This window comes from Esox lucius, chromosome 13 (assembly GCF_011004845.1).
Source record: "Esox lucius isolate fEsoLuc1 chromosome 13, fEsoLuc1.pri, whole genome shotgun sequence".
Classification (NCBI taxonomy): Eukaryota; Metazoa; Chordata; class Actinopteri; order Esociformes; family Esocidae; genus Esox; species Esox lucius.
Genome location: NC_047581.1, coordinates 8,528,073 through 8,549,054, shown reverse-complemented (window position 1 = coordinate 8,549,054; position 20,982 = coordinate 8,528,073). Strand labels below are relative to the sequence as shown.

General features: G+C 42.0%; 1 protein-coding gene across 3 annotated transcripts in view; it reads right to left on the bottom strand.

The window, feature by feature from the left end:
- Positions 1–574: 574 nt before the first annotated feature.
- Positions 575–20,982, bottom strand: part of nf2a (neurofibromin 2a (merlin)) — a 30,318-nt gene continuing 9,910 nt past the window's right edge. Inside the window, exons 4-16 of one of the 3 annotated variants that reach the window (XM_013132759.4) lie at positions 20,763–20,846; positions 18,416–18,484; positions 18,145–18,227; positions 16,293–16,368; positions 14,527–14,661; positions 14,232–14,306; positions 14,005–14,118; positions 12,999–13,121; positions 12,299–12,516; positions 11,550–11,655; positions 9,096–9,214; positions 7,793–7,952; positions 575–969 (exon numbers count right to left, since the gene is read on the bottom strand). In XM_013132759.4, coding sequence (XP_012988213.2) covers positions 919–969; positions 7,793–7,952; positions 9,096–9,214; positions 11,550–11,655; positions 12,299–12,516; positions 12,999–13,121; positions 14,005–14,118; positions 14,232–14,306; positions 14,527–14,661; positions 16,293–16,368; positions 18,145–18,227; positions 18,416–18,484; positions 20,763–20,846 — 1,413 coding nt within the window. In that variant the 3' untranslated portion in view covers positions 575–918. Of the gene's footprint in view, positions 970–7,792; positions 7,953–9,095; positions 9,215–11,549; positions 11,656–12,298; positions 12,517–12,998; positions 13,122–14,004; positions 14,119–14,231; positions 14,307–14,526; positions 14,662–16,292; positions 16,369–18,144; positions 18,228–18,415; positions 18,485–18,794; positions 18,941–20,324; positions 20,847–20,982 lie in introns of those variants that run through there. The other 2 variants (XR_004576693.1, XR_004576694.1) reach the window with 2 other exon arrangements.

Genomic DNA, 20,982 nt, shown 5'->3' with positions numbered 1-20,982 from the left:
TTTCTAGAAAATGTTATACTGCTTAAAAGGTAACTTCGCCCATGTGAAAGTATTACTTCAAAAAGAAAAAAGAAATGGTCTTCAATGTTCTTGTTTAATGCCAAAAAAATATATAAAAATTCCACACATAAAAATAACTGTTTTCACAGAACGCATTTTGAATCAAAATGTAATGTAATGTGAACTCAAGTTTTATCATAGAGCTATTTAAGAAACATACCCCGCCACTGAATAGGACCAACGGTCAGTGTTTTCCAATCCACACATTTTTATTTTGCAATAAACACAACTAATTCAACTAATAGAAAACTTGATGATGAGCTGATTAGTATCATGAATTGTGTGTCTTTTTGGTCCCGAGGACACCAGATAGCTCTACCATCCTCCCATTTCTTCATCTAGTTCAAAGCACCACCCAGTCAGATTTCTACTTCTCTACCACTGTGCTTTTGAAGGGCAGAATAGTGCACCTGGTACTGTTCTACGGTACTAGAGAACAGTTTTATAGACAATCACTTAAGGCCTACGGAGGCCTCTATGGTTTGATCAGATTTTATTTTACTGTCATGTTTCAGTGGTATTTACCTAGTAACAATAATTATTTAAGTGGTAATGACATTTGTACATAATACGAACTTTACACAACTTAGCAGACTTTACCTTTCTGGTAGTAAATTGTGCATTTGGTGCTTATGTGAAAGTTTCACAAATAAAACCTGAAGTAATTGCAAGGATTACGTTTTAGGTATAGCAGTGTCCTGGAAAATGTGCAACTCATTCTATCTCTATTGGCCTATTCGTACACTTCAGTCCTGACATGTTTTGACAGCTCAAAAGAGTCCCAGGAATGTAGTAATGCAGTGATGAGGTTTCTTCAGAAGTATGTCCACACACCTCAAAAAACTTCCTTGATGACATCTAAAGTTCTTCAAAGTAAGCCACTCTGGTCTTGGTGCTCTGTAGAGTTAGCTGTAAAAGAAAAATATATATTAGATCTTAAAAACACTATTAACATTTGACCAGGGCTACATCAACCCTGGCCTTTTTATTATTGTTTTCTAGCTTCAGTTAGAGACACATTCCAGCAGAGATACCGCCTAGATAGCTACTCCACACAACATTAGCTACATATTGAAAGGTGGAGTCTGGCGAAATGAGCTAACTTCAGCATCGCTGAATAGTTTTTCATGAAATTTGCTAGATATTGCTCTTCTGTCGCAAGCTCGAGCTGGCATGTAAGTTGTCTTCAAATTCAGCAAACTAGGGTGTGAAAGTGGCAGCTGGAATACGTTTTAAAGTGGCAAAGACTGTCATGTGCCATATCCAGTAACAAACAGACTGAGACAGGTCTTTCTATGCTTTAAGGGGATTTTTTTTTAGCAGCCATTGTGTCTGTTTTTGAGATGACATATCCACCCAGGGTAAGGCTTTTAGCACCTCTTGACAGCCTATGTCTATGCGTTCATGCCTTTTGATGGGACGCGTTGATGCATCTGTGTGTTATTCAGATGAAATCCTGACAATAGCCTGACGGAACGCGGACACTTCGTCAGGAATCCTGACATAATGCAGACAATTGTTTACCTCGGGTTCCTTTTGTCTCAAAGTTGAAGAAGACTTTACGCATAGAGAACAAAGAGAGGGAGAGCAATGTCGTTGTGCAGGTCGACATCAGTGTCATCGTACGGAATAATTGGCATTATCCCATTGGCCTGTTAACAACACTCCTCTAGCTGTGATCTGAGGAAGTCATGGTGACTAGCATGTCTTTGAAACACTATCATGAAATGTAGCTGCAAAAGATGTTGGACTGGACAAAACCTCAGGGTTTAGTGACTTGACCACACCACTGGCAGGTTGCTGCAGTAGCTCTGTGGCCAGACAAGCCAGTAACAGGAGATCAATGTTTCGCTAAAATGCTGTGCTAGTTCCAAAGCTAAAAAAAAACTAATTTCAGGTAAGTAAACAGGGGTGACTTCCAGAATATGGCCATATTAGTGTAATGAGTGGGTACACAAGGTTTTGGGTGCAAAGCCGGTGGCTGAACTTGTAGACATGAGCGCTGAAACTCATCAAAATAAACAATATAAAGAATTGTACAGTCTGTTTGCCTATCATGTAACTGATTATCATCCTTTTATTAAAGAACCATGCGAGTAGATTAGCCAGCCACTGGCCTGGCAGTGTGTGTGTGTGCACAAGTTTGTGATGTGGTGTGTCACCATACTGTATTTTCAATTTATCCTAGGCATCATGTTGATGTGAATGCAGACAAAAGAAATTCAAAAAATAATGTTTTTTTTAGTTTGTTGTGTTAATCTATAATGAAAATTCAACAATCTGTCAATAAATATTATCTATTCAATTATGACACAGTCCATAGATATGTACCAGGCTCATGCAATTAACATAATCCTTACCTCCCACTGACTCTAACCAAACCCACAGTGAGTGGGCAAATCAGTGAGTGTGTGTGTCTAGCTGGGATTGAGCTAATGGGTGCAGGCATATGGAAAGTGTGTTGGTGTGTTTGAAAGTACCTGCAGGACCACTCATTAATCCTCTCTAGGAAGGACCTGAGAAATCAGCTATTCCAGTCCTTCTCTCTGCTAACTAGGACGGCATGGCAATGTTTTATTTTTTAAGACCACATTATCTTTACGCTGAAAAAGTAGTACATGCTTACCTTTCCATCACATAAAATGGCTAAAATGTAAATCAGTTGCACCAAAATAGGTGCAAATTATTAGAAAATAATCAATTTGGAAAGGTCCAGTCTTCCATGAAGATTAGTAACTTGGTCTGGTTTGGTCTTAACCATATGGGTGAGTGATACCAGATCATCAAGATCAAAAGACTTATCTCACAATATTATTGATGCACATTAGTCTGGGAGAGGTTACAAAGCCATGTCCAAGCAATTCAAAGTACACTGTCTGACAGATCATCTACAAATGGATAAAATTCAGCACCACTGGTAATCTAAATAAAACAGGTTGTCCAAGAGCCGACTGAAAGATCCTCATCAAAGACTCTAAGAAAAAAGCTAAACACTGCCTTTGAACAGAAAACCCCATACCAACCGTAAAGCATGGAGGTAGTGGCATTATGGTTTGGGGCTGCTTTGCAGCGTCAGGGCCTAAGCCGTGTTTCCAACGCAGGAGCTTTACTAAGGAACTAGGAACCTTTCGAGGAACTCACTGGGTTTCCGCCACAGGGACCAAATTTTTTACCTAAAAAAAGTCCCTGCTCAGGGGGTAGTACTTTCATAATGTACCAGGACTTTGGGGGGTGGGGCTGCAATGCTGAACATTTCAGATTGGAGCAGAGACAAACAGCGAGGAGACGCAGCCCACAAATTAATTGCATTGAGCAATCGTACAAAGGTTTTTGTTACACAGTTTTAAAATGAATATCAGGAGACATTTAATATAGGCATTATTTCATGGTAACCATAAAAGTTGCTACCTTGGTTGGAAATGAATGTCCTAGGTATATACAGTTAGGTCCTGAAATAATTGGACAAGTTTTGTTATTTTGGCTGTTTACCAAATTATATTAAAGTTACAGTTAAATAATGAATATGTGCATAAAGTGCAGTCTGTCAGCTTTAATGTGAGCGTATTCACATCCAAATTGGAGGAAGGGTGTAGGAATTACAGCTCTTTAATATGTAGCTACATATTAAAAAAAGCCACCAACTCTGCCAAGTGTGATTATTCAGATATTGCCTTCTGAAGCATTTCCAGATTTGGTGCAAATAGTTAAATGCTCCTTCAAAATTTCCTTCGAGCTCCTAATTAAATTTTAACTCCACACTAATTTCTGCACGTGATTGGTCTCCAAACCCTATTGTTTGGCAATCCATAATGATAAGGTGTAAGTGAACATTATTCATACTGGGAAATAGTGCTGGAAAAAGCTTAAAAAATGTAAACATGTGGTTAGATGTTATTTCTATCTGTGTTTTGCACATCTGTATTTTGCACCTACATTTTTGCAGATAAATAAAAAATTGTGGAACCAAATATGTGTGTATAGTGTCTGTTAGTGTAAATCTGAAAACAGAAGAACTCCCACATAATGTGTCGTTTAATGCTGAAATATTTATTAAATCCCAACAGATTAAGAACAAAAATATTTTATGCGCGATGGCGCGAATCCGTCTCAGTCATCACGGTCAATCTCCGCAATAGCTCGCAAAATCAGTTTACTTGCTTTAAGTCTAGCATTTCGGGAATTTTGCTACTACTGCTCGTCCCTTTTCCACTGTTTGCAAACCAATAAAGCACAATCAACAGTAGCACAACTTGAATTTCCTCCATGGTTACTGTGCTGTTGCAGTGTCGCATAAATAATAAAAATGCCTGGCGTAGCCTGCAGTGCATACACCAGAGTAAGAACATACATCAGCGGACTAATTTGCCTAATCTTCGCAGGTCTTTAGACCATGGTGGAAATGCACACAACAATGGGTTGAAGGAACCTTTTAGTTCCTTGAAAAGTAGTTCCTGAGACTAAAAGTTCTGGGCACATTTGGTGGAAATGCGGCTCTAGTCAACTTCACACTGAGTTAACCCTCAATTCCATAATGCACTAGATTCTTGAGGAGACTGTGCCATCTGTCAAAAAGCAAAACCAAACATGGATCTTGCAAGTGGTCAATGATCCACAACTCAAAAACAAAGCTACAATAGAATGACTAAAGAAAGAGGGTTTTGGAATGCCTGGGACAAAGCCCAGATCTCAATCCTATCAAAATGCTGCAATGGGACACGAATAGGGCCCTGCATGCAATAAAGCCATTGAAATTCCTCCCAATCAATGTAAGACAGCAGTTTTAAATTTTTACATTCAAAACCTTTCTTTTCAACGTTTTTGGAAAGGAAAGAAAAAGGTGAGGTGGTAAAAAAAAAATCTGGAGCTATATGTTTTTACATGACTGTATATTCAAAATATATAGCTCAGCCCTAGTCTTAAAGCTTTCATTCTCTCTCCCATTTCAACACTTTCAATCAATCACATTTATATTATAAAGCCCCTTTAATGTCAGCAGTTGTTACAAAGTGCTTACACACCAATCCAGCACCTCCTCTTCAGCCCTCCTCTAAAGAGGAGGTGCCCTCCTCTTCAGCTGCTCAGATCACTGTTAAAAGTCTAAAATGTGTACCAGCTCAGATTTTTACCAACACTAAAAGGCACAAACACATCACTCCGGTTTAATAAGCATCACACTGGTTTGCACAGTGTAGTGTGCTTTTAAGTACATTCTCATTTCACACAACCTAGACAGGGTGTTTCCAATGAGATAATCTGCCTACTGTAGGTAAAAGGGCCAGGCATCATTGAGGTTTTTAAATCACTTTAAAGCCCCATCTAATATACATACTCTGAGCTTCAATGTTCTTGATTTAAATGCCTTTTAAATTTGATCGGCCTTTATGTTTAGAATTTATCTGTATTTTTTTAACAGTTCTGAACATACCTCATCAACAATTTATTACACTATTTATACAACTTCCACTGTCATTATCATTGCATTTCCACACTGTGTCATGAGTAGTGCTGTATGATATGAACAGACCTAGTGTCTTGTAGGAACCCTAATTTAGCATACCTGATTGCAATAATGAATGTTAAATTGTAGATTTTGTTCATGTAAACGCTGAAATCATGTCAGACCTTTTTTTAAATGTATTAAGATAAAATAATCCAAATATTCCAGTAAATCAGAAATTTTCACGGAAAAATAAATATGCCTTGGTTCCATAATGTGCAAACCTTTTTCAAAATTGCCTGCATGCATCTGCAAGGCTGTATACATTACTTTTCCCACAACCATGTGGCATTAGCTGTTACAGTCTGATTTCAAAAGATATTTAGTGCACAGCCAACACAGCTCATCACCCAAAGTTACCTACTGTGAAGCATGGTTCTGGCAGCATGTTATTGGACTGCTTCTCTTCAGAGGGGACAGAGGCTCTGGTCAGGATATAGGGGACAATAAACTCCAAATATCAAGATAGTTTGGCTCAAACCCTGCAGCTCTCTGCCAGAAAGCTGAAGTTAGAGAATAATATTTTAACACCAACCAAGGAATGGCTTGCAAGAAGGAAGATCAGTGTCCTGGAATGGCCCAGTCAGACACTGACATAAGTTCTAAAGAAAATCTGAAGTTGGTTGTGTATAGGGGATCCCCTCGCATTTTGACTGAGCTTGACCTCTTCTGAAATTTCCATGAGTGACAGATTGATAGAGATCCAAACAGACACTACTGTAATCCATGAAAATCTGAAATCAGGTTGTTCACAACTGGGATTGGAGAGAAAACCTACAGGATGGTAGATCACCATGAACAGGGATGGGCAGCCTTGCTCTACCTATGATATTACTCTGGACAGTAAGATACAAATATGTGTAGGTTAATTATAGGGTGCTTAAGCATTTAAATGAAAACAAGAAAAAGCTTTCTTTTTTTTGCTAACATATTTGCATTGTATTTGACTATATACCTGTGTTTTCCTGAACATTGTGTAACTCTATGAATGTTTTGTTTGTCAAAAGTGTCCAATGTTTTTGTATAGTAACTGTTTGCCACTTGAGTCATCTATCTATTTATCTCCCTCTCCTGCACGCTGCTTCCCACAATTCCCCCTAACACTGATTGTAAGCCAAGCCCGAAATTCTCAAACTACAACCTCGCTTCACTCTCCTCTCCCCATCTTCATCGCCTGGGCCTGGATAGTGACCAGTAAAGAGGGGACTGCTGCTGGATCATGGCCACACCCTCCTGCACAGCTACCAAACACACACAAACTGCAGTGGCAGAGAAGTCTCAGTCCCCAACACAGAGGATAAACAAACACAGTGATTAAGCCTAGCTAAAGCTCAGTACGCCCAAGGTGCTCTCATCAACTCCAGTGACAAATTGCAGGACTGAAATCAATTAGTGCTACTTTAACAAGTGTATTTCACAGAGACAGAAGCAGGTGGTGGCAGGGGGAGTTACGTGGGTGTTTTATATTGATGCCGAAACACACGTTTCACATCAATAGTTTTAGGGATTTAGCAAAGACTCTGGGGGTTGTAGATAATGGTTCGGGTTGTGAGCTTAATTTGGTTACTCATATTGATGAAAGCGGTTTCAAAATATTTTGGGGAGATTAATGTGATATATAAAATTCCCTTAAATGTATATATTTTTGCCAAATAAAAATAATTCTATTTTGTGTAGAATGATGACAAAACAATAATAATTTCATCAATTTTAAATTAAATCTATAACACAAAATATACAGAAATTGTCTAATTACTTTCCGAAGGCACTGTATATTTAGCTAGTATTGAGTATATTCTCAAGTGATCCTATCTTCTATTAAGATTTCAGATTCCATTGTATGTCTTGGATGATAGTTAAGTATTCTCGGTTCATTCACAACTAAATGAGATTCCAAATCTGTTCTGAGGTCTCAATCTGACAAGTGGACCTCGACTGCATACCAAAAGCCAGTTTTCAACACTTTGAAAGTAGATGGGTGTATATCTAACAGTTATGGTTGAAGTGCGAGTGTATGGTGTGTGAATGGCAGGGAAAACGTAGTGTGGGTTTATATTTGTGAGTGTGAGTTATTTATGACATGTCTATGACGGTTGTTTTATATGAAATGCAAATCTGTGTTAGTAAGCGACACTGGACAAGTTAGCCACAGTTTTTTTAAGTTGGTTTGCTTGATGGTGCCTTTCTTTGAGATAGCCATTTATGTATGGTGAATACCTGTGTGTGTGTGTATACCTTTTTGAAGTTGCTGTGCTTGCTGGTTCCCTTCTCAGTGTTGTCGTTGTGGAGAATGTCCAAGGGCGTCTCTCTCTCCTTCAGCTTCAGAGACTCAATCTCAGTCTTCAGCTCGTTCAGCTGCTCCTGCAGGTGCTTGCTCTTCTCCATGTACTCCACCCTGCATAGGAGAGGAACACAGAAACAAGAACCGCAATCCACCACCTCGTTCATTCGGGCTGAAGCGGAAAATTCTGTCACACTCAAACTTACGTTAAATGTAGTTGATCGGACCTAGAACTAGCGCACCTGATATAACTTGGCAGCTAACTATCAGGCCCTTGGCTTGATTCAGGTGAGGTGGGTTCAGGACTACAAAACCACTTTGAGATGTCTGCGATACCCGAAGAGGTTTGCCAACCCCCCCGCTAATGAATACAACCCTGACCAAGCTCTCTGTGCCTGAACATTAATCTTCCCATTCGACAAGCCTTCATTCTGATTAATGAATATGACACAAAACACTGTAATCAAACTTTAATCGCCTACTAATGGAATTTCACTGACGAGTGACATTTCAACGATATTTAAGATGACAGTGATAAAAACATGAAGTGTACAAAGGTCAACCGCATATTTTAGAATGTGAACAAGTAGAATGTGAAAATGTACTACCAAGTCACTGTTATCCCGACATGTCCTGACACAGTATCCGTTACTGGTAACGAGAGTGCATCTGTTTAAAAAACGTCAACATGCAACGTGCAGCGAGCCACTTCCCTGCTCTAGTTATTACGGAGCACAAAAAACATGTTTCATTCTGATTCGGGGGGGGTGGGATGCATGCGATCAATCACCATCTAATTGGATGGAAGTTGGGAGGCAGGAGAGTGTGAGTGGCCAGCAAGTGGCTCACTTCTCCATCTTGACACAGGGGGGAAGAGACAGCAGGACACTGAGAGAATTAGATGGGGAGAAAGCAGACGCAGACAGCAGGAGATTTGGTTGCCAGACAGAGGAAGAAAACACAGAGTAAGAGACAGAGAGGAGGGAGAGAGAGCAAAGAGACGGTAGGGAGAGAAAGCGAGCAGAAAGAGAGAGCAGAAAGACACAGAGAAGGTTCAGAGAGAAAGAGAGAGTGAAGAGAGAGAGAATAGAAAGATGCACGGGCAAAGTGAGGTAAATCACAGGTGAGTAAAGGAACGACTGCAGAGTGAGCACATCTGATCTGAAACAGAAGGTTGCCCCCCGGTCCCGGAGACAGGGGAGACAGGGGAGACAGGGGAGACAGGGGAGACAGGTCGGCAACATGTCAGTCACTCACTTCTCTTTCTCGATCTCCATGGACAAGCGCTTCATGTCCGTGTCTTTGAAATCGAAGCTAAGGTTCTCTCTGCTGAAGCTCAGTTCCGGAGGCATCGCATGGCTCGGGACAGCCGAAGGCTGGAAGGGGGGGGGGGGGCAGGGATGAAGGATGGGATGAAAGAGGGAAAACAGAAAATTGGGGTGGGGTGAGTAAAGGCAGGAACGGGAAGAGATAGATAAGGACGCAAAAAGTGAGGGTAAAGAACAGGATGACGGAGAGGGGAAGGCAGTAAGAGACATGGATTAACACCTCAGGGCTGAGCAGAGACATGCTTAACAGGCGCGCGAATGACGACGGAAAAAAAATGACCCTGGAATGCACCTTGAGTCACAGTGGCACAGAGCCGCTGTAATGTACAATATAAATGTAAATCCATTGGACATCGCTGTTGAATGGGACCCTGTGTGAAGAGAACGGACGAGGCTAATCTTTCAAATCCATCATTTTCACACAGGAAATACGGACCAGGAAGATATGGGTCATTGATTTTCCAACGATGTTTGAAAGGAACCATTTGAGTTCAAATGATAGCCCGCAACAGCTTACATCTCCACTGGCATCCCAAGGTAGGAGTGCTTATCTAGGGATCCACTTAGCCTTTTAAATCAGAGCGAATACCAGACGGAACATCACCCTAGACGAGCGCTCAATCGGAGTTGTTGAAGTATTATACTATAGCCTGTCGTGTACTGTAATTTGTGACACTGAGAAGCAACATAACGTATGGGGAGGTGAAGTGTCCAGGGTCTAATGTGCGCTAGGTGGCCTAGTGCGCTGGTGCAGTCAGTGGCGGCAGGCTGGACGCAGAGCTCATGCACACGGTCAGTTACAGAGGTGTGAACGCTGCCGGGAATCGATCCCACTCTTTTACGCAACGGCCGACGTACAGACGAGGGCGAGCTGTTGTGGCAACAATGCGGTCTGCGACGGCAGTTTTCTAACGCCCTCTTGTGCGGAGACGTCGACATCGGTGACAGGGACGGGTTTAGCATCCGCCAGACAGCAAATGGCTGACCTGCCGACCTTCATGAATGTCACAGTTCAGCGAGGCGAATGGCTGACCTGCCGACCTTCATGAATGTCACAGTTCAGCGAGGCGAATGGCTGACCTGCCGACCTTCATGAATGTCACAGTTCAGCGAAGCGAATGGCTGACCTGCCGACCTTCATGAATGTCACAGTTCAGCGAGGCGAATGGCTGACCTGCCGACCTTCATGAATGTCACAGTTCAGCGAGGCGAATGGCTGACCTGCCGACCTTCATGAATGTCACAGTTCAGCGCGGCGAATGGCTGACCTGCCGACCTTCATGAATGTCACAGTTCAGCGCGGCAAATGCGCCAACCATCACCTCGGAGCTCTTGGGTTGGTTGAACTTAAATTACTCAAAAGAAAATTGATCTGATGTGAAATCAGGGATGGGTCAAAGGTTTTCTGACACTGTGACACTGTTCAAGGCTTCAGTTGTTGCTTGCTCTTTGGGGTTTCAGGCCACGTATCTGTAAAATCACTTTTTGATAATTGCTGTATAAAAAAAGATTTCATTGATTAAGGTCAGGAGGGTGAAACTGAAATTGAGGGATCCTGAATGCGTTTTGAGGAAGTCCTAGTGTCCCCTGTCAGTGCCCTGAAATGTATTTAAGGGACATGACTAGGTGTAAATGTAAACACCATTCCTCTCTTACAAAATTCAATTAGTGGATGGAACTTGGTAGGAATGATGAAATGGATTGTATCTGGATAATGAAACAACTGAAAAAAGACTGTATGAGCTTGTTTCAGAGGGCTGAGTCCATTGTTTTTACTTATTTGAGGCCTGGTACTTTCATGTAATCTATCCAGATAATATCATAAAATGTCTGGGGTTTTAGGTGATTAATCGGTTGTAAAAACTTTCAACTTAGGTAATAATGGGACCAAAGGTTTTTTTCTAATGGAGAAAAATAAATTGATTGTTTAATAACCCTTCTTTTTCTCCATTTGTTGATATAAAGACAATTATATCAACAAATTCACCACTGAGATTATTGTACCTATTCAATGTGTTAAAACAATATAACTAGCAATTTAGAGGAAAAGACAATGGGAAATGTGTTTTCAAGCATTTCAATTGGTTTCATTTCACCACCATCAAAGGGGCGGAACATGAAAGCCCTATGGCAGATCCTGGCAACCAAAATCTCTCTGTAATTTTCTGGTTGATAAAATTCTTCCCAGTTCACAAAATGTCTGTTTATGTGAGAATATACCAATGAGTAGTGTAGGGAATTATGTGCAGTTTAACTGCTGTAAAATATAAAAAATAAGCTTTTTTCATGTCTTTTTAGTTGATCTAAAAGTTACAGAAAAAACACTTAAGTGCAAGTGGTTAGCAGGGATGGGGGGCTGTGTGTGTGTGTGTGTGTGTGTTACCGAGTAGGCAGACTTGCTGGTGATCTCTAGCAGCTTGTGTTTGGCCCTCCTTTCAGACTCCCTGGCTTCCTGCAAATCTTGCTTCAACTGGTCAGCCTCCTTCGCTCTGCACGAAGGAAAGTGGGCAGCAAAGAGGGGGGAGGAGACAACGAGGGGAGAGGAGACAACGAGGGGGCAGGCCGTTTTTTAGTAAATAGCAATCTGGGAAAATCTATCCCTATCACATTCATTTTAAGACAGGAAGGCACTGAAAAGCAGATGCTGACCCCACAGCATGTTTTCTATAAGAGGTAAAACAAAAATCAAGTATGGCAGTTGTGTGCATGAGTTTCACCTCATTAATTATATCGGTGTTGAGGGAACAACACTGATCAGTCCGTTTATCTGTAATTGTCTAGAGGAGGAATTGATCGCCTAGCGCCAACAATTATCGAACACAATTAGTTAGTCTGTCAATGCCCTGGAGAAGTCTACATATGAACAGAAGCTCTGTGGCTGTGTGTCTCTGTGGCTGTGTGTGTGTACGTCAATTTATGTCCAGCCTCACAACCAAGCACATAGAAAGCTAAAGGTTATCTAACCGTACAACAACACAAAAAGATCAGTGGTTACAGATGCATTCCGTTGTCCAATTGAGCACCACACATTCAGGCCTTCTAATTAAGAGCTATCCTCATGCACATACAGTTGTTTTTCTTTTTGTTCACCCAAAGAAATTCAAGTTCATCGACGTCGACCGTGCGACTCACCTCCTCTCGGACTCATCGGCCATCTTGAGGGCCATCATCTCCGCTTCCAGCATCTTCTGCTCCATGAGTCTCCTCTCCTCCTCTGAGCGGATTGCTGTCAACTTGATGCGCTGCATCTCCGCCTCGGCCTCGCTGGCCTTCTGGGACAGTAACTTGGCTTCCTCCTCAGCTATCTGGGCCTTCTCGGCCAACAGGTCAGCTGTCTCTTCGCTACGCAGCTACGAACAAACATGACAACTCATAAGCAGACGTAACCGCTTTATAAGCATTCATAAAGCAGCTGTAAGGACATAACCCCTTCATGTGCTTATTCTCTCCTCATTAGGTTTGTATCGGTGTGTATGGGTACACAATCTCCCCATTACATACTTCCAAAGAGAGATGGAAATAGATAAGGCCTTCATACGTATTTTATAAGCTGTTAACACAAATTGTTAAAGCAGCTACTTGGGCTCTCCCCATTAATGGATCTGCTCAATATGGGATTGCATTAAGGACGGTAAGGGAGAGACATTTGCAGCTCATGAACCACACATTTGCCTTAGGAGCGCCCCCCTGCGCACTAAATCAAACCCGATTGATGGGCGGGGTGATAGTCCTTAAAGCACCACAACCCGACGTTGCCCAGTAAACCATCCATTCTCCTAGTGAAAAGTCTACAGTGCGCCGCGTCTGGGGAGTACTTCACCACTGGTCTCACCAGAGCATCGTTGGCCATGTGGGCTTCGTCTTGAAGCTGCATCAGTCTCCTCTCCAGCTCGTCCCTGGCTCTCTCAGCCGCCTCCCTCAGATGCTTCTCCCTCTCGAGTCGCTGCCTCTCCACCTGGAAAAAGAAAGAGAGTGTCAGGTTCAGGGTGTGGTTTAATATTTGAGAGGATTTACCAATTGTGCTTCCTGAGAAAATAGCAAGAAATTACAGGGCTTTCTTTTTTCTCATTAAAAACAAAAGTGCTATTTAGCAAAGAATTGGACATGATCAAACACAGCTACACACAAAGAAATATAGACATGGATCAAAGCTCTCTCAAAGTCACTTTGGTTTTTCAGTAATGTAGCTTAGGTTTCTGAAGAGCATTGTATGTTCTTTTGCCAAATATTAAAATATTATAAGACAATCTGGCTATAAGCAGTCTACTGAAATGGCATTCATTTCAGCCTACCTTTGACTGAGAGGAGCAGCTTCCTGTATAAAGTTCATGGTGGTCCATACTTAATGATAACCTGCTTATTGTGGTGATTTCAAGTGAGAGAATTATCTGATACTCCAAAAATCTAACTGATCTAGCGGAGATTCACAACCACAAAAAGTGCTGTGGTTTATCAACTAGATGCAAATCTAAACCCACACCATGACTGCTGACTGAAGTACATAGAGTAAACGAGAAGTCAATCAGGTACACCTATGTTCAACAATTCCACAGTAACTCACACTGTATATAGACATCATTATAATTCACCAGTTTCTTAACGTTTTCTATACTGGAGGAAAGTAGAGGGTTTACGGGGGTCAATCCCAGTAAATCTAGGTATCCCGGTTCCCTTTGACAAACACTAGTCCTTAAATATAACATGGACATCTCACAGAGAGAAACGGGTCAAAGTTTAACAAGGAACAAGAGGGAGAAGAGAGAGCAAGAAGAGGAGCATGGAGACATTCGGCCATTTGACCACCTCCACGTATCTCCCAGGAACCTTTCTGCTCATACCCGTTTCCTGGCTCTCTCCTCTCGGGCCTGAGCCTTCATCTGCTGCACCTCCAGAGAGTCCACCCTCCTCCTCCTCATGAACAGGTCGTGGTTCCCCATGCACAGCTGTAGTATCTACAGAGGGACAATTCAGCTGGTTCGAGTACGATTAAGAGGCAAGAATCCAGCTCTCGTGTGATAATCTGAATTTACGGCCATGTTCAGTCCACGTTCTTCTCTGTACTTACCAACTTGTTGACCCTCAACATGGAGGAGTTGAACTTGAACGAGTCTGTTTTCTTGTCCAGTGGCTTAATGGCGAACTGGATCAGACAGATGACAAGACACATGAAAACCTCATGTTAAAAGGCTACACAAACGATGTGGACAGAAGTAATACTTTTGGGATTGGGGGTCAGTTCCATACTGATTCAGTCAACCCAACAGAAACTGAATTGAAATGCCTCTTCACTTCCTGATTGACTTGAAACGGAACTGACACCAACCCGTGTCACCATTTCAGAGGCGGCTACGTTTTAGTACCTCTTTGTCGCTGTAGGAGATGTTGCGGATCTCATTCCAGGGAAAGGAACACTTGGGCGTCAGCCTGTTGTCTGGATCGTAGATGTGTAAACCTAGAGCGTCCACCCCCAACAGAAGATCCGTTCCCTTCTTGTTCTGGGGAAGACAAAAGAACAGATTGATGAAGGACAAAGGAACAAATCGAAGAAAGAGCCGAAGAAACAATCAAAGAAAGATGGATAAATATATTAGCGCACGCAGCCTGATGAAGAACATCTCATTCCATGTTATTTATTCACCCAGGATAGTCTGCCCCGCGATTCAGTCACACTTGCCATTATTTTCCAGGAAGTGTTAGGCGATGGAAGACACAAAGCCTTTTGTATTTACTTTGTTCAGAACACCAGCTAGGAAACTCTGGGATGACCTGACTTCACCCTAATATACGTCTGTGTTCCAGACAGACAACCAGTTGCTCTCCTTCATGCTAATAAACACCAGCTGCGATTAAAAAGTAGGGCTCTTTCCCGACTGTTCTTCTCTCCCTGTCAACAGCAGTCTGCCAGAGAGGCATAAGTGGCAGTTGGTGGTGGCACAGTCTGGCAACTCAATTCATTAATCCCCTTTATTCTGAGAAATGGTACCTGTGGGACAAGGTAAATCAGTGCTCTTGGTTTTGTTCTGCTAAGACTTTAACCTAAAGTAATTACTCACAATGAGTAGGTTTGATGATTACGTGGAAATGCCCGGGGCCTGGTTACTCAATAGCCATTGTACTTATGCTTACAGGTTTTTTCTGCGAAGGATGTAGTGTACGTTTCTCAGAAGTATGTAATAAAGAATAATGAACTAAATAAAGATTTGGTACATTGCTGAACATTCATTTTTAGGCAAGTATCAGGCAGCCTACAAAAAAAAAAAAACATAGAATATTTGATTGCAGTATTGTTATATTATATAGTCCTAGGCTACGTTTCCCTATACTTTAATTGAGTCATCTTGGTTTTTATTTGATTTTTTTTTTGGGAAACTTTGTTTTTGCTCTGAACTTTGCTGTAAAGTTCAGAGACAGACAAACAGCTATTGATTTAAAATGTAGTGTCTTTTCTGTGTAAGAGAGATCCGGGAAGGCCAAAAACAGTATCTAACGAGGCACTTAGCCGTTCACTGGGTGGTCTGGGGCAGCTGTTAAATAACAAGAGTTTTCAAGTGCAACTATAATAACGATGGCTTTGGGAAACAGCTATGAGATTTAACAAAGCTCCTACACAGGCTATAAAGATGCACTTAAGCCTTGGGACACATTTAGGGAACAGAGCCCTGGTCTTTTAGAGCCAACACTGATCACTTCAGTAAAGCTATATCATTTCAAAAAACGGATGGAGCTATTAAAGAACACCATGGTGATTCATGATATATTTTACTAGTGGCAGTAATATTGCAGTAATCAATGGTAACTTCTTGTATCAGCCTCACATAAAAGACTGTTAGAGATGGCTCTGGGTGCAGAGATTACTTTCATAAATGCACAATCAATTTCTCACTTATTTTAGGATCCATATATAACCTCCTGAGGTACAAATATGTATAGAATTCAACTTTCACCTTGTTTCTTCAATTGCCTTTCTTCAATTACCTTGCATGATCTCCAGAGAATGAGGCACTGCTATTGGCTTACTGGCGGATGAATCATCCCAGATGATGTTTCTCATACCTTTCCAACGTTTCTACAGGCTTAGTGTGTGGGCTTAACGTCTCTCTCTAATGGGAAACAAGCAGAGTCTTACCCTGATGGGAAAGTAATTGATGCCGTACATCTCCAGGTCCTGAGCTATTTTTAAGTACTCCATCTCAGCATCTTCCCTGGGCCAGGAGGAGAGAAGATGATGAGATCAGAACAATGTGTGTCCATTAGAGGGAGTGTGTGGATGAGACAGAAGGAGAGTATGAGAGAAGATGATGAGATCAGAACAATGTGTGTCCATTAGAGGGAGTGTGTGGATGAGACAGGAGAGTATGAGAGAAGAGCAAAAAGGAGAAAAAGAAAGAGAGCAAAAGTGGAGGGAGAGAGAGAAACACAGAGAGCGAAGGGGAGAAAATGAATGTCCTGTTTTTATCTTTCTATTGATTTGTCATCATGTGTCAGAGTACTCTTATGGAAATACTCTCTAGAAGTGGATTTCAGAGAAATATCTGCAGAGGGTTTCACAGTAACATAGAGGACATGGCCCTGAATGCACTCGCAAGGTCAGGCACAAAATAATATAGCTGCTGCCACAATCGGCCGGTTACTTTGGAATATTATGGAAGCGGTATCCAATTCAAGCGGTATCCTTTTTTATCCTTCCAGGTCATTGGATCAAACACTTCTTCTAGCTTAGCTCCAGTACAAAAAAAGAGAAGATGAATGTCAGACATTGACGAATATCAAGGCATAATTTCTAGCCGATGCTCCTCTGAAGTGCCTGGCAAATAAAGGCTAAGCTCCATCCTCAAGGATGATAAGTGTGCGTTTATGCTAGATGTCTTTGGTGCTAACCCTACAGTGGTTCTCAACCTTTTTTGGGCCAGGGCCCCCCTATCCTTTATGCAGGTCCCTTACTGCCCCGGATCAAATAAGATGCAGGCTAATTGCCCTGAATATTAATAATTACTATTGTTGTTATGACTATCATTGTTGTTGTTGTTATTATTGTTGTTGTTACTATTATTATCATCAAAAAAGCACATCACTGAATGACAAACAATAGATGTATTAGTTTCCCAGGGAAACAAACAGCAGCAGATCAGAAACAGCTAGTATTTTAACATTCAAATTTTAATTAAACAACAGACAATCAGAAATGCCAAACAACAATCATTCTCATTCATTGTTCCAACGGAAAACAAGCTGGCACTTATCAAGGGGTAAAAGCAGAAGGATTTACTTTCAAAGGAAATAAGTTAGAAACCTTTGAATGTTAGTGAGAGCCCGGCGCCTGGTTGTATTGCAGTCCTGTCAACAAAGCCACTTGTATTGAATAGTGTTTTAATGTGTGTCTGGATGCTGGATGCTAATTTGCTTTCGGGGGATGTCCGACAGAGGAAGATCCCTCTTGTAAATATGTAACCACTGTAATAACGAGGTGTTCACGGTGTATCCCTCAGAGAAATGAACGCTTTTAAGAGAAAGAAATGTGTCCACAAGTTTACACAGTAAACACCACGTGGGTGAAATTTTATACATGATATTCTAACATCCCATTCCTGTGAAGGCAGCACAGAGCTGTGCCACAAGAAGCTCACAGAAACACCGAAGAGAAGAAGAGTTACGATACACTGTCTCGTCTAGTCACAGTGGCAGATTTTTATGTTGCAGACCACATTTTTTTGCAAATAATTGAAACTTTAAACTCGTATTGTTGAGAATCTTCGGTGTAAACTCGCATTAAAAGAAACACCCCCCAAGGGCACCTCAACACTCCCCTTTCCAAAATATTGCTTCCAGCGCCTCCCCGTCATCCTCTGAACGCTCCCTGGTAGGCAGTACTGCCCTGTCAAGAAACACTGCCTTAGAACATAGGCCTAATTCTAAAATGACTGTCATATAGAATCAGGGAAGAAAGACACTAAAACAGGATATGAACGTGGCATCTTTACCTTGTCCTGCCTCTATGCTCAGAATAACAAGCAGTGATTCGTTCTTCCCACATCTCTGGAGTCATCTGGTATAGGTTGATCACCTTAGAAAACAAAATGGAGTCACAGCCATTGTCAATGCATGTAATCCACAAAACCAGCAACGTCATTGACACTATTTTGACCATTCCTGGCAGAAATAAAAACATTAAGATATTGACATAAATGTAAACAAATCATTAGAATAACATTTTTCACAGCTCTAACCTCCAACCCCACCCCCATCACTCACCCTTTTCGGTAGGAGTTCCTCCTGAGCCAGAAAGCCTGGTTTGTGGACGTTTGGGTCATAGTCACCATACTGCCAAGTCAGGACAGAAAACTCAGTTTAAAGGACACAGTGTGGTCATGGTAAGGTCGAGGTAAAAGCCATTAGACATAATACAATAATGTCACAACATCCCCATCCGTTTCTGGCGTGATCGACGTACAGATTCGTTAACTTGCAGCACACGCACAAAAACATGCAGCATAGTTCCCTGGGCGTCAGGAAGTGGTGTCATTAAAAAGAGTCATTAGGAAGTGTCTCAGGAATGACTGATAGTTCGTCAATGCACCAAACGGTCTGAGGGGAATAATGACAGACAAGACAAGAAGAAAATGTAGAATACCTTCAATGGTTTCCTCAAAGTTATTTGCTGATGTGGATGAGGGATAGTGTGCTAGTAACTTGATAACACTGCACGTGTTCCACACACAATCACATCTGTCGTCAGACCGTAGACTAGAACTAGTTGGCTAGAACAGAAAAACACTCCTGTGAGGGCAGGAGTAACATGTTTATGTTCTTGACAGTCTTTTCTCTGGAACTTTCTCTGAAGCCAAACAATTAAGCTGACATGGGACCGTTGGCCAGCGACAAGTCACACAGATGGAAGCAGGGAGACCGGGAGCTACCAGCTTTCAGACGGTGGTACAATAGGCCACATGAAATGGGTCTAAAATGGCAGGAAACTGTTGGGGACCGAATGACAACCGCCACCACCAACCAGTCAGCTCTCGTCACCCGGTACTGATTGGAGCCCTTTACACAGGCAGCTCAATTGAGTGGAAACACCGCTGATTAGAGTTTCTAGTCTGTAATTAGGGAATCATGGCAATTAGCTAATCCATCGTGAAAGAGGAATTCGTTAGTAGGAGTATTTCAGGTGTGTTTTGGATCCCAATGTTTTGAGACATCAGTTGTTGTATCAAGGGTTTGATGTTAGCGTATTTCAATGTACACTAAAACAAACCTAATTAAGACCCGCAGTAAATCGAAAAACACCCCTTTACTAAGGTCCACTAAAAAAAGATACAATTACCCCAGAAAATCATTCACGTCAGTTGCCAGGATCGGTGACGCAGAGCGGTCGATTGTCTTGCTGGCCAACTCTGTGTAAGGTAATGTATTCACACAATACGGTTAAAATGCAGACTGCCCGTTGTGTCACTGGCTCTTTCCACTCCACTAGCCATCCTGTTCTCTCCTCTCATTCCGTTACCCTACAGCCAGTGAGCTGCATTTTTTTGGAAGCTATTGCTTGAAATTCCCTGTCAACACATCTCCAGAGCGAGAGGCCCAGCAGAATACCAAACGGCAAAACAAGTATATTCTGCAACGCCTAACAGAATGACATACAGTACGCACCCGTGAGTACACATACACGAGCACTTATGAACACAAATTCGTACCAACGCAAATGTTTTGCACATGCAAAAAAACACCAAGTTTATAAGCATACTGTAAGTACACACCTACACGCACCTTTCTGCTTCCTCTAATCCCTTTTTTTGGTCTTCCCTCTTTAAATGTCTCTGTTCCACGTCTCTTGCATGCTAATGACTGTCTCCTCTGCAAGGCTTCCCACTGCTTACGGTGTTAAGTGGTATCTGTTCTTATAGAAATCGGATTACAGATCCTAAGTCGGTACGATTGCTCTTATCTCAACCTGCCTTCGGCTAAACGATGCCAGGAAAAATCTCTCTTCTTGGCCTCCCAAATGGCGAGGCGTTCTGAGCCACTGCATCACGGTACAGTGTGTGATTACCACCCGGGATGTTATCAGGGTTGTGGCGTACCGGCCGTGCCTGGGAGCCGCCGCAAAGGGCAGTGCAAATTGAGCAAACAGCATGATAACAAGCAGAGTGGCATGGCGTACTTAGTATCGGAGGATGTGTGACTTCATCTTCAACTCTACGGAGCACGTTAGGAGTTGAGGAGGTCATAACTCTGAATTTGCATATCACAAAACTGGAAGAAAACAAGGCATTATTTAAAAACACCCCCCCCCCCCCACACACTCTCACACTGCCCTCATTTTCCTTATAGAGAATGTGTCTCCCCCAATAAGCACACACACGCATGTCCACATCACCCCCATCTCCTCTCCCCTCCTGTGCCCCTCCTTTAACTTACTCCAGTAGAGTGACATAGTGAACTCCCAGCGGATCCTCCGGCACAACAACACAGAGAGAAAGACTGTCTGCCAGGAATCTTTCACCAACATACCTACAGCAACTCTCTAACTAGGATAATCAGAGAGGTCTGATAAGACAAGCAGATTTACTGATTGGAGGGGCAGAGTTACTATACTAACCTTGGCCTGGACAGCATAAGATGCGAGCAGCACAGAGGCTTCAGGAGGACAGTAGATCTCCTCTTCCAGGATCTTTCTCCTTACCTGAATTGTACAAAACAAAAGACTGATTGATCAGATTTACTGCATTTTTTACTTCCTTATTTTGCAGGTTTTGGGCCTCCACTGACAACATTAGAACATAAAAACCTTGGTTTTATTTCATTTTTGTTCAGCCAGA